Source organism: Lithobates pipiens, unplaced genomic scaffold (assembly GCF_037356315.1).
Source record: "Lithobates pipiens isolate NorthernLeopardFrog02 unplaced genomic scaffold, aLitPip1_a1.2 Scaffold_8, whole genome shotgun sequence".
NCBI classification, from domain to species: domain Eukaryota; kingdom Metazoa; phylum Chordata; class Amphibia; order Anura; family Ranidae; genus Lithobates; species Lithobates pipiens.
Window position 1 is genome coordinate 588,169,497 of NW_027507903.1, and position 13,673 is coordinate 588,183,169.

General features: G+C 45.2%; 1 protein-coding gene across 3 annotated transcripts in view; it reads right to left on the minus strand.

Annotated features, from left to right (window-relative positions):
* The window catches only part of MISP3 (MISP family member 3), a 68,599-nt gene that overhangs the window by 7,955 nt on the left and 46,971 nt on the right, over positions 1-13,673 (minus strand). For all 3 annotated transcript variants that reach the window (XM_077470437.1, XM_077470436.1, XM_077470435.1), the window contains one exon: positions 5,926-6,477. In XM_077470437.1, coding sequence (XP_077326563.1) covers positions 5,926-6,477 — 552 coding nt within the window. The remainder of the gene's footprint in view (positions 1-5,925; positions 6,478-13,673) is intronic.

Consider the following 13,673-nt stretch of genomic DNA (forward strand, 5'->3'; position numbering starts at 1 on the left):
TGCCCCTCGGGCCACTCCGCCTGCCCCTATACTACCCTAGCCTGGCCCTATACTGTCCTCATCTGTCTATCTACTACCCTAGCCTGTCTGTCTATCTACTACCCTAGCCTGTCTGTCTATCTACTACCCTGGCCTGTCTGTCTATCTACTACCCTGGCCTGTCTGTCTAGCCTGTCTGTCCATCTACTACCTTAGCCTGTCTGTCTATCTACTACCTTAGCCTGTCTGTCTATCTACTACCTTAGCCTGTCTGTCTATCTACTACCTTAGCCTGTCTATCTACTACCTTAGCCTGTCTATATACTACCTTAGCCTGTCTATATACTACTGTAGCCCGCCCCTATACTGCCCTAGCCCGCCCTTGGAATTGAACATAATGGTATGTCATAAAAGTTTGCATAAAAACAAGGTGCTGTTGCATGCAAATCTGACTTCCTGATACATTTAATTTTCGTTTTAATTATCATGATATAAAATAATGTATGTGGGGGCATTTTGGTGATTTTTTTTTTGTTGGGGGGGGGGGGGGGCAGCATTTCATTCTTGGACCCATTCAGCACAATGTCTTGGGCCAGCCCTGGCTGCAGCTGATGATCAAATTAAAACTTTCCAACATGCCATTCATCGGAATGTCTCTCCATCCTGAAACGATCCCCCGCAGCAGCCAGGGACTAGGGGTGCACACAGGAAGGCCTTGGCAGCAGAATGAAGGGGAACTTAAACAGGAGGGGCAGCTACTGGAACTGATCCCTTGTAGTTCCCCCTGCAGCAGCTAAAAGCGGCAGGAGGTAGAGGAGAAGAAGCCGTCTTTCAGCTGCTGCAGAAAGGAATTACAGAGGATCAGTTCCAGTAAAGGCCGCCTCTGCAGCCTTCTCCTTTCTTGTGCTTCTCAGCTGCCTGAGCCCCCCTGTTAAACTGATGGGACCAAGGTTCTGTACAGGGGGACTGGTGGTTCCACCTTATCAGTGACCCTGGCCAGCTTAAGAAAGGATCTAGTCGGATGGAGACCCTGATATGGAGGGGGGGGGGGGGGGACCCTGATGAGGACTCTCATAACAGGGAATATGATGTAAGCAGAAAATTCTGATGTGAGGAGGACTTGATGGGGAGTCTGATTAAAGATGGCTCCGATAGAACTTCAGTAAAACAAAGCCTCTCTATTGTTCTAAATCATATCATGCTGATCAAAAAAAAAAAACATTCTAAGTACAGCGCCTTGAAAAAGTATTCATACTCATACTTGACATTTTCCACATTTTGTCGTGTTAAAATACAATTCGGTTTCTGGTTGTATTTGTATTTTATGTGATAGACCAACACAAAGCGGTACATAATTGGGAAGTAAAAGGAAAATGATAAATGGTTTTAACATTTTTTACAAATAAATATGTGAAAAGTGTGGTGTACATTTGTATTCAGCCCCCTTTACTCCGATACCCCTAATTAAAATCTAGTGGAGCCAATTGCCTTCAGAAGTCACCTAATTAGTAAATAGAGTCCACCTGTGTGTAATTTAATCCAAACCAGCTGTTCCAGGGTTGCCAACCTCCCGCAGCATTTTTTTACTGACAAAACATGGAGAATTTACTTGCAGAGCACATTTTTTACTGACAACCTGAGAAATTACAGAACTATTGAAAACTAACACAGTGAAGATTTGAACAGTATAAACATGATATGGAAACACTGACAATACCTATAACAAAGACATTTGCTTGATTTACACGTGAAAAGTCAACGCTGCATTAAAATTGTCAGCCCCTGATATTTACTGGCAGTTGTAAAAAAAAATCATTGATTTTTACAAACCGTCAGTAAATTTACTGGCGGTTGGCAACACTGAGCTGTTCTGTCAAGCCCTCATCCGAAAATGTAAATCCATCATCCGAAAATGGAAACAGTATGGCACAACGGCAAACCTACCATCCACCTAAACTGACAGGCCGGGCAAGGAGAGCATTAATCAGAGAAGCAGCCAAGAGGCCCATGGTAACTCTGGAAGAGCTGCAGAGATTAACAGCTCAGGTGGGAGAATCTGTCCACAGAACAACTATAAGGCCCCTTTCACACTGACGTTCCGTTCAGGCCCGCCTGTCAGTTTTTCAGGCGGACCTGAACGGATGCTCCATAGAGCTCTATGGAGCGTCGGATGTCAGCGGTGACATGTCCATTGACATCCGACCCGCTCCGATCCGAAAAAGTGTAACGGAGGAAAAACCTATTATTCCATCCGTCTGCGGATCGGATCGGGTGACGACGGGCACTGCGGTCCGTCGTCATCCGATCTCCCATAGGGGAGAGCGGCGCTGTGACAGGTCTGTCCCTGCGCAGTGTGCAGAGACGGACCTGTCATTTCCCTGCTCAGCGGGGATCGACGGAGTGATCCCCGCTGAGCAAACGGATATCCACGGGGCGGATCAGAACTGATCCACCCCGTGTGAAAGGACCCTTAGTCGTGCACTCCACAAATCTGGCCTTTATGGAAGAGCAGCAAGAAAGAAAGCCATAAGAAGTCCAGTTTGCAGTTTGTCAGAAGCCATGTGGGGGACACAGCAAACATGTGGAAGAAGGTGCTCTGGTCAGATAGGACCAAAATTTAACTTTTTGGCCTAATAGCAAAACACTATGTGTGGCAGGAAACTACCCTGTTTCCCTGAAAATAAGACTTGGGTGATTTTCGGTGATGGCTGCAACATAAGCCCTATCCCCCAAATAAGCCCTACGCTATTTCCCCGAAAATAAGACCTACCCTGAAAATAATACCTACAAGGACTTTAACTACAGCTTATTTGTGGGGTAGGGCTTGTATTGCAGCCATTACTGACAGTCACAAACAGGGTAACACTGCACATCACCCTGAACACACCATCCTCACTGTGAAACACAGTGGTGGCAGCATCATATTGTGGGGATACTTTTCTTCAGCAAGGACAGGGAAGCTGGTCAGAGTTGATGGGAAGGTGGATGGAGCCAAATACAGGGCAATCTTAGAAGAAAACCTGTTAGAGTCTGCAAAAGACTTGGGGCAGAAGTTCATTTTCCAGCAGGACACCGACCCTAAACATACAGTCAGAGCTACAATGGAATGGTTTACTTTAGAGCAAAGCATATTTATGTGTTAGAATGGCCCAAGTCCAGACCTAAATCCAATTGAGAATCTGTGGCAAGACTTGAAAATTGCTGTTCACAGACGCTCTCCATCCAATCTGACAGAGCTTCGGCTATTTTGCAAAGAAGAATCGGCAAAATGTTCATTCTCTAGATGTGCAAAGCTGGTAGAAACATATTCAAAAAAGACTTGAGGTTGTATTTACTGCTAAAGGTGGTTCTACAAAGTATTGGCTGAATACAAATGTACCCCACACTTTTCACATATTTATTTGTAAAGAATGTTGAAAACCATTTATCATTTTCCTTCAACTTCACAATTATGTGCCACTTTGTGTTGGTCTATCACATAAAATCCCAATAAAATACATTTATGTTTTTTGTTGTAACATGACAAAATGTGGAAAATTTCAAAAGGGTATAAATACTTTTTTCAAGGCACCGTAAAACATATTCATTTAAATTCTTCATTTTAACAGTTTTTTTCTTCGGCTTACGAATATTTGTAAAATATACAATGCGGCCCTCGTATGGAAAAGTTTGCCGACCCTGCAGGTAACACAGCTCTGACACACACGCCAAAACACAAGGCAACGCACTACCATGCATTGTGGTGCACTGCATGAAAAAATAAATAAATAAATAAATAAATACTGGGTGTTCATTTTTTTAGTCCTTTTGGCGTTTGTTGGCAATGCGTATTATGGCACGACTTCACCCGCTAAAGCACATGCGGTAATGCAATGCACAGGAATAGACGAGGGTGATTGCCCCCTTGAAGCTAGACTCAAAATTTTTCTTTTACATTTGGATAGCATTGATAAAATCTATCAGATTATTCCTATATGTATCTCCACTGGGGAAAATCCCCCTTACTTCCTGATTAACGCATGTCAGACAGAACGAGAAGTGGCAAAAAAAAATTGCCCACTTCCTGTCTGGTTCAGACAGAACAGGAGGTGAAGTGAACTTCCTCCCCCCCCAGTTAGGTCAGAGGCAGCCATAAAAATAAATTTGGGATAGGAAATGTTCACAGTTTCTACCAGGATTTAATCACCGTCTGTGTTCTCATAGGGATATCTTCCTTCACTTCCTTTCCAGCTGAAGGAGGTCAAACAGAACAGGAAGAAGAGAAATCTCCTCTATGTCTTTTCCCGTTATGGAGATTTCCCTTTCTTTCTTACTTTTAAAAGTAAAGGAAATTCTCTGATAGACAGTTGTCACCCGAACGAGTGTCCTCATTGGAAGGAGAGAAATAGAGAGTGTCAATCTCCTCAGTGGGGACACAGACCGCAGTAAAAACCTGAAAGGTCCCTCTGGTCCTCAGCTTCTATTCCAGAACATCTCCTCAACCAAAGACAAGGTTGGGGTTCTGCAGTAGCATGGAAGTTCTGCCAGGATTTGAGTTCTGCCAGTATGCAATTAAAGGGACCTGACTTATGTTTTTTATTACTGCTTTTTTCATATCTCTACTTTTTGCATTCAAAATGTCTAACTCCGGGCAAAATATTTTTTTTTTAGCTTTGCACAAAGCCGAGAAAAGTTAAAACTTTGCCAGACTTTTATTGTTGTCTTTTTCCCTAATGGAGAAATGTTCCCTCACTTCCAGGGGCGGACTGACAACTCATGGGGCCCCCGGGCAATAGGAGATTATGGGGCCCCCCGGTCAATAGGAGAAGATTATGGGGCCCCCGGTCAATAGGAGAAGATTATGGGGCCCCCCGGTCAATAGGAGAAGATTATGGGGCCCCCCGGTCAATAGGAGAAGATTATGGGGCCCCCCGGTCAATAGGAGAAGATTATGGGGCCCCCGGGCAATAGGAGAAGATTATGGGGCCCCCGAGAAATAGGAGAAGATTATGGGGCCCCCGGTCAATAGGAGAAAATTATCAGGCCCCTGGGAAATAGGAGAAGATTATGGGGCCCCCAGGCAATAGGAGATTATGGGGCCACAGAGTACACACACACACACACACTGAAAAAGGTACTGGAGAGGCGGGGCAGCTATATGGGATTTTTTTTTAAAAAACACATATTTTTACATACTGCCCCTGGTTTTATTGAGGCTGGCAACCCTAATTGGGCCCCTTAGTGGCATGGGGCCCTCAGGCCCCCCGGTCAATAGGAGAAGATTATGGGGCCCCCCGGTCAATAGGAGAAGATTATGGGGCCCCCCGGTCAATAGGAGAAGATTATGGGGCCCCCGGGCAATAGGAGAAGATTATGGGGCCCCCGAGAAATAGGAGAAGATTATGGGGCCCCCGGTCAATAGGAGAAAATTATCGGGCCCCTGGGAAATAGGAGAAGATTATGGGGCCCCCCAGGCAATAGGAGATTATGGGGCCACAGAGTACACACACACACACACACACTCACACTGAAAAGGTACTGGAGAGGCGGGGCAGCTATATGGGATTTTTTTTAAAAAAACACATATTTTTACATACTGCCCCTGGTTTTATTGAGGCTGGCAACCCTAATGGGGCCCCTTAGTGGCATGGGGCCCTCAGGCCTGTCCTGGAGTTACCAATAAAGGAAAAAGAAAAACACGAAAAGCAATAACATTGTCAGAAGTGCTAACCCTTTCCTGAATTACAAATAAGGTGTCTGTTTTTATCTGCATTCCGATAAATGAGATTTCCTAGGACGTGAGGGGAAATCTCCCAAGTAAGGACAAAGACCTGAAAAAAAAAAAAAAAAAAAAGGAAACCAGAACAAAGGCTCTTACCCTTTCCTATTGTATCCAAAAAAAATTAAAATTTTTGGCTTTGGCACCATTTTTTATTTACGTCAAAATGATAAATGTCATGCTCTCACCTGGCTGGTACACTCCACTTTGGATGTCACTTCTGTCATCAGATGTTATCTGCAGATTCTCCTCTGTGCCGTTATCTTTCCCATAGATACTTGTTCTCTGTCTCCGTAATTCCTTCTCTCGCTCCCGAACTTCTTCTATTTCTTTCTCCAGTAAAGAGCGTGGGCTGGGTGAACGGAGCAACTGAAAGGGGCTGCCAGGAGCAACAACAGGGGACTCAGAGTTAGGGACAGGAGAGTTTCCTGAGCTTGGACGAGTAAAACGAAGATCTGCAGGGGTGGAGCGTCGAGACTCTGCAGGGGAGGTTCTTCGTAGATCTGCAGGGGCGGCATTATAGCCATTGCTAGGAGTAGGCCTCTGGAGTATAGAGGCATGCTCTATGATTATGATGTTGCTTCCATTAGCCTCAGCATATGATGGGCCTTTCTTAACTTCTGCAGCAGGAGCCGCTGAAAACACATGATTGGATGGTGCAGGAACTTCCACTAGAACTTCAATGGAATCAGACTTCTGAATTTCACTTTGCCATCTTCTTAAAGGAACATCTGAAGACTCTGAAAAACAAAATGAAGTAACTTCTTAGAGGACAAATAAATCAAGATATGCCTTAAAAGGAAAGTGCTTTATCCATAGAGGTCAAAGCAGCAGGTTCACTAAAACGCAAACCTCCCTAGCATCACATGCTCACCCTCACTTTACTCCCTGTTGCCAAAATAATGGAAAGAGTGTACAGTAATATCTTGAGTTCCTGTAGTTGAAGTTTACACAGGACTGAGGACTTTCATCTACCCCATGTTACAATGCTAAACTAATCAACAGGCATCAGTGCTGTCACATGGCCCGTCCATACTTGGTAGTGCTGGGTATTATCTTTTCTCCTGGTGGCTGAAAGGAGCAATGGGGGAGTAAAGGAAAGGTAAATGCTTCTGGGGGGGAAGCAAGTGCTGCTGGGGGGGGGGGGGGGGGGAGTAAGTGCTGCTGGGGAGAAGAAAATGTAAGTTTCCTTAAAGGAAACATGGGAAAAGCAACATGCCCACTTAAATGCCAGCCACCCCAGCAGCACCTATTCACCCTTACATTGCCTCCCTGCCCTCCACTGCTCTGTTCAGCCACAAGTATGGAAAGGAGTGCCTGTGTAACCTCTTGAGTTGCTGTATTTGCAGTTTAAATAGGGCTGAGGACTCTCACCTTCCCCATATGACAAGGCTGGACCAATCAACAGGCATCCATGCTGTCACAAGCTCCTCCATACTTAGCAGTACTGGGTATTAGCTTTCCTCCTGGTGGCCAAGAGGAGCAATAGGGGAGCGAAAGAAAAGGTAAGTGCTGCTGGGGGAGAAGTTAACGAGAACCTGTTGTTTTACCCAGTATATTGGGCATAGGCAGTTTGGGTTTAAAGTAAATGTGCCAACCATTTTAAACTTTTTTTTTAATTATTTATTTCTCCAACAAACTTACAGTCCAAGAAAGACAGGATAGAATAGCACTCAGAAGTTTGCATATCTTGGCATTTTTCAAAAAGGTGAAACTACATACATAGTAAATAGCTACAAAAAAAGCCACCAAGTACATGGAAATGCGAGTCCGATAATGACAAAAAAAAAAACTCCTAAACTTCTAGATCTCCTCTGACCAAAGTATAGAGGCTCCCTGGCTGTATTGCTCAATTTTCTATGCAAGTCTGAGGAGATGGAAAGGGGGGGGGGGGGGGGGGCTGAAAGAAGGAGTAGCTAGGATTCAACTGGGTAATAGAACTGGAAAAGTGCCAGTCAAAACAGTAGGGTTACCGTGAATTCTGAACTGTAAGGACAGGGAACAGGGGGCTAAGTGGGTAATGACTTTGGGAAATCGTACACCTCCCCAAAAAGGAGGGAGAAAGAGCGCAAAGTGGACAATTCAACCCGTGAACAAGCAGGCTTATGGATGTAAAAGTCCCACTAACAATAGGTACCAAAAGTTGACTATTTGCCAGAAAACCCTCTGATGATGATCATTTACTTGGAGGCCTTCAAGGAAATTTGATGCAATGGCAATTTTTGTACATATTCAAAACCTGAAGGCTTCATAGCCATGAACAATGCCTCTAACTCGGTGGTCAGCGGGAAGAAATAAACAATTACCTAGTGCCTGTGGTCAGTAGAAGGAGGAATAGTGCCCCATACATGTTAGTGGGAGAAATGGTGTCCCATTATTGGTGTCAATGGAAAAAATGGTGCCCCATTGTTGGCGTTAGTGGGAGAAATAGGGCCCTATTGTTGGTGGAGTGAAAGAAACAGCACCCCATTGTTGGTGTTAGTAGGACAAATAGGGCCCTATTGTTGGTGGCAGTGGAAGGAACAGCATCCCATTGTTGGTGTTAGTGGGAGAAATAGGGCACTATTGTTGGTGGCAGTGGAAGGAACAGCACCTCATTGTTGGTGTTAGTAGGAGAAATAGGGCCCTATTGTTGGTGGCAGTGGAAGGAACAGCATCCCATTGTTGGTGTTAGTGGGAGAAATAGGGCCCTATTGTTGGTGGCAGTGGAAGGAACAGCACCCCATTGTTGGTGTTAGTAGGAGAAATAGGGCCCTATTGTTGGTGGCAGTGGAAGGAACAGCATCCCATTGTTGGTGTTAGTAGGAGAAATAGGGCCCTATTGTTGGTGGCAGTGGAAGGAACAGCACCCTATTGTTGGTGTTAGTAGGAGAAATAGGGCCCTATTGTTGGTGGCAGTGGAAGTAACAGCATCCCATTGTTGGTGTTAGTGGGAGAAATAGGGCCCTATTGTTGGTGGCAGTGGAAGGAACAGCACCCCATTGTTGGTGTTAGTAGGAGAAATAGGGCCCTATTGTTGGTGGCAGTGGAAGGAACAGCATCCCATTGTTGGTGTTAGTGGGAGAAATAGGGCCCTATTGTTGGTGGCAGTGGAAGGAACAGCATCCCATTGTTGGTGTTAGTGGGAGAAATAGGGCCCTATTGTTGGTGGCAGTGGAAGGAACAGCACCCCATTGTTGGTGTTAGTAGGATAAATAGCATCCCATAATTGCTGTCAATGGGAAAAAAAAAGTGCCTTGGATCAGTGACCCAAGGTCCAGATAAAGGCAAGCAAAGGGCAACACCTGGCTCACTGGCCACAGTTTGGAGACCCCTGGTATATAAGAGGACACAATAGAGGTTATTTACTAAAAGCAAAGGAAAATAAAAAACAGCACTTTAGCTTGCATGTGATTGGATGATAAAATCAGCAGAGCTTCCCCTCAGATTTACAGCGACTGCACTTCCAAGTGCACTTGCAGTGCAGAGTGGATTTGCATTTAGTAAATTAACCCCAGAGCTTTCCATGCCCCCAGTTACACAGACCATGAATAACTTCTACCCATGTTGATAAGCCTTGTTTTCTTGTGTTTGAAATATACTGTGAATGGATGTCAAATGCTGGTCAGAAAAATCCAATTGACTTTAATTGAGCAGCACACATGGCAATTTAGAGGCCACGTTAGACCTGTTTTGCATTGAGCTGAACTACTTTGGACGCAGCATGTCCTATTAATGTTTGGCAAGCAAAGCAGGTTGAACGTTGCCTTTTCTTGTCAAGCCCGGCATTTGCAATTTGATCATTTTGATATCTTGAATAGCAAACACAGAATTTCCAAAGAAAGACCATCAACATGATACTGGATTTTCAAAAAGAAGTGTGTGATCATTTAGAGTCATGGAATTTAGTGTGGTCAAATGGTGAATTTTGTATAGAGGTCTAGACATCAGACCAATAAGAGGGACCACTAAGGAGGAAAGAGGAGCAGAGGAATTTGGTTCCAAAAAAAAAAGGGGCATTTTATAGAATAGTTACTTGCTGGGATTTCCCATTTTCGCTGTACAATTGGCCAGGGTTGGTGAAAGGTCATATATAATAAGGTGGATTTATATGCCCTCTAATGACTACTCACCTGTCAGAATACCCGTACTACTCCAACAACACCATCCATCTTCCCATCCTGTCATTACAATGATCTGTACTCTATTATACATCCTGCTGACAATGGTTGGGATACATTTTGACCTTCACGTGCAAAGCTGATTTTCTGGAAAAGCAGCAGGGTGGCATTTTTTACTCCTACCCCCTACTTTATCGTGTATCTCTGTAAGTCATTGTAGGCCAACTGTTCTTTTGTTTAGGTAAGCTGGCCAAACACGTAACGATCCCTCTGGGCTGAATGAGATAAATTCATACATTCCACTTATTAACACTAAACAGCACAGATGGAGGATACCCCTGCTGCCTGGGTATTATGACAGCCGGAATTTACAGTAGTTGTCGGCAGGGTCACCCCAGCTTAATTTTCAGCTGATTCATAGAAATTGGCTAAAATTTGAGTCGTGTATGGCCAGCTTTAGCCTTGAAGTCCCACTTAAGACTCATTAGGATTTGCAGCAACCTTTCCATTGTGGATTACTTTTCCGAGAGCATTTTATAGGCGGTGAGACGCCTGCATGCATTGGATGCTATTACAGGGAGGTTGCTGCATTGCCTCATATACTTAAATGGGTGGCATTCAGTGGCGGCATCTCTAACTGAATGTGACAATGTGGTTTGACTTTTTGTCGTGGCATGTGTACACCCCCAAGCGGCTTAACGGTCTGCTTTTACTGCCCCCTGGCTGTCCATGTGAACAAGTCCATTACTAAAACAACTATTTTAGGAATTCAAAAATACATTTAAAGAATATGTAAACCCAACATTCCACATTCCTCATATGTGACTGCTGTACCGTGTATTTTTATGAGAAAGTGTCCTGTTCTATTTGTATTGCTTCCTTTGTGTGAAGTCCCTGGTGTTCCTGACAGTTTTTCTGCTTTACTCTTAAAACCTGACCACACTAAGCAGGAGAACACACCGTGATTAGTTTTCTGGCTGTGCTGGCCACAAAACGGACTATGGTGTGTTCTACTGCTAAGGCTTGATTCACACTAGCGCGTTTTTTGATGCATTTTGCATTTTTCAGAAATGCAAGGAAATTTTTTAACATGGGTTCCTATGGAACATGTTCACATCAATGCATTTTTGTGCCTCTGCGTTTTTGGAAAGGGTCGGGGACTTTTTTTCATGCAAAATGCAGCGTTTTGCATGTAATAGAAGTCAATGGACCTGCATCAAAAACAAGTACTGCTTTTTTACCGCGTTTTTGTCACGATTTGATTTTTTTTTTTCACTGTATATATCTGGTTGCTAAGCAACCACAGTGTAAAAAAAATTAAAAAAAATAAAAACGCAAAACGCTGCAAAATCGCGGTAAAAACGCGTGTCCAAAAACGCGACAAGCACCACAAAAAGCACTGCAAAAACGCTCAAAAGCAACATGCACAGATGTGAATCGAGCCTTAGTGTTGCTTTCCTCCAATGATCAGACTTGTCCTGACTTCTGACACACACACACACACACACACACACACACACACACACACACCCTGCACAGCCAATTACGGGGAAGATCAGTGTACTGCTGTTTCTCTTTATCTCTCGCTAAATATAAATATGTGTGTGTGTGTGTGTGTGTGTGTGTGTGTGTGTGTGTGTGTGTGTGTGTACACACATACATAATCTCACAAAAGTGAGTACACCCCTCATATTTTTGGAAATATTTTATTATATCTTTTCATGTGACAACTCTGAAGAAATGACACTTTGCTACAATGTAAAGTAGTGAGTGTACAGCTTGTATAACAGTGTAAATTTGCTGTCCACTCAAAATAACTCAACACAGCCATTAATGTCTAAACCACTGGCAACAAAAGGAGTACACCCCTAAGTGAAAATGTCCAAATTGGGCCCAAAGTGTCAATATTTTGTGTGGCCACCATTATTTTCCAGCACTTCCTTAACCCTCTTGGGCATGGAGTTCACCAGAGCTTCACAGGTCGCCATTGGAGTCCTCTTCCACTCCTCCATGACAACATCACAGAGCTGACCTAGAGACCTTGCGCTCCTCCACCTTTTGAGGATGCCCCACAGATGCTCAATAGGGTTTAGGTCTGGAGACATGCTTGGCCAATCCATCACCTTTACCCTTTTTCAGATATATAATATAATAGTCGTCTTGGAGGTGGGTTTAGGGTTGTTATCAGGTTGGAATACTGTCCTGTGGCCCAGTCTCTGCTTCAGTATGTCACAGGACATGTTGGCATTCACGATTCCCTCAATGAACTGTAGCTCCCCAGTGCTGGCAGCACTCATGCAGCCCCAGAAAATGACACTCCCAGTCCCACCACCATGCTTGACTGTAGGCAAGACACACTTGTCTTTGTATTCCTCACCTGGTTGCCGCCACACACGCTTGTCACCATCTGAACCAAATAAGTTTATCTTGGTCTCATCAGACCAAAGGACATGGTTCCAATAATCCATGTCCTTAGTCTGCTTGTCTTCAGCAAAATGCAGGCTTTCTTGTGCATCATCTTTAGTAGAGGCTTCCTTCTGGGACGACAGCCATGCAGACCAATTTGATGCAGTGTGCGGCGTATGGTCTGAGCACTGACAGGCTGACCCCCCACCCCTCCAACCTCTGCAGTAATACTGGCAGCACTCATAAGTCTATTTCCCAAAGACAAGTGAGCGTGATAACACCAAATTTAACACACCTGCTCCCAGGGCTCAAGTCCTGCGGGAACGCATGGGAACGTAGTTCCTGTACTTTTTCCACAACAGGAACTCAGTTCCCGTTAGCAGCCGTGTCCTGCATATGCCTGAGTAACTGGTTGCTAGGCTGAGCAGCGGCTCCGAGAGAGAGCAGCCAGCCACAGACACCACACCAGACAGAGCCACACTTACTGCTGGTCAGGATCCAGCCTGTGCCCACTGCCCTGTCAGTGCCAGACAGTCCTGAGGCCGCCGCCGACTACTCCCGCAGCCAATGTAGCACATTGCCAGTAGTGCAGCCCAACTCTGAGCTGCCAGACTTCTCCAGTTCAACTTCTCTCCTGAGCTGGGACTCCGAGTCCTCCCGCCCACAAGGTCCACCGCGAGTTTGGGCCCACCAGAGTCATTGACAAACTTCCAGGTTAGTGTGTTATACACACTTTGTTAGTTACAGTGAGCATGCTCCCCCTCCATTCTGCTGCTGTGTCCCCCACTCTCCCTCCGTTATGCTGCTGTGTCCCCCACTCCCCCTCGGTTCTGCTGCTGTGTCCCCCACTCCCCCTCGGTTCTGCTGCTGTGTCCCCCACTCCCCCTCGGTTCTGCTGCTGTGTCCCCCACTCCCCCTCGGTTCTGCTGCTGTGTCCCCCACTCCCCCTCGGTTCTGCTGCTGTGTCCCCCACTCCCCCTCCATTCTGCTGCTGTGTCTCCCACTCTCCCTCCGTTCTGCTCCTGTCCCCCTCCAGTTTTCCTGTCCCCCTCTGTTCTGCTACTGTCCCCCTCCAGTTTTCCTGTCCCCCTCTGTTCTGCTACTGTCCCCCTCCAGTTTTCCTCCATGTCCCCCTCCGTTCTTGTGGTGATTATTCTGTTAGTTTGACAAGTTAACTTATTTTGTTTTTGTAAACTGCCACTTTACAATAAACGTTGCACTGTATTTTCTGTGAAATATATATGCATGTGAGCGTATAATTTTTTATTTTTTTGTGGGGGGAGTGGATCTTGGGTGGGAGTTCCCACACTTTTTTCCCCAGGACTTGATCCCTGCCTGCTCCTCATTCACACCTGAGACCTTGTAACACTAATGAGTCACATGACACCGGGGAGGGAAAATAGATAATTGGGCCCAATTTGGACATTTGT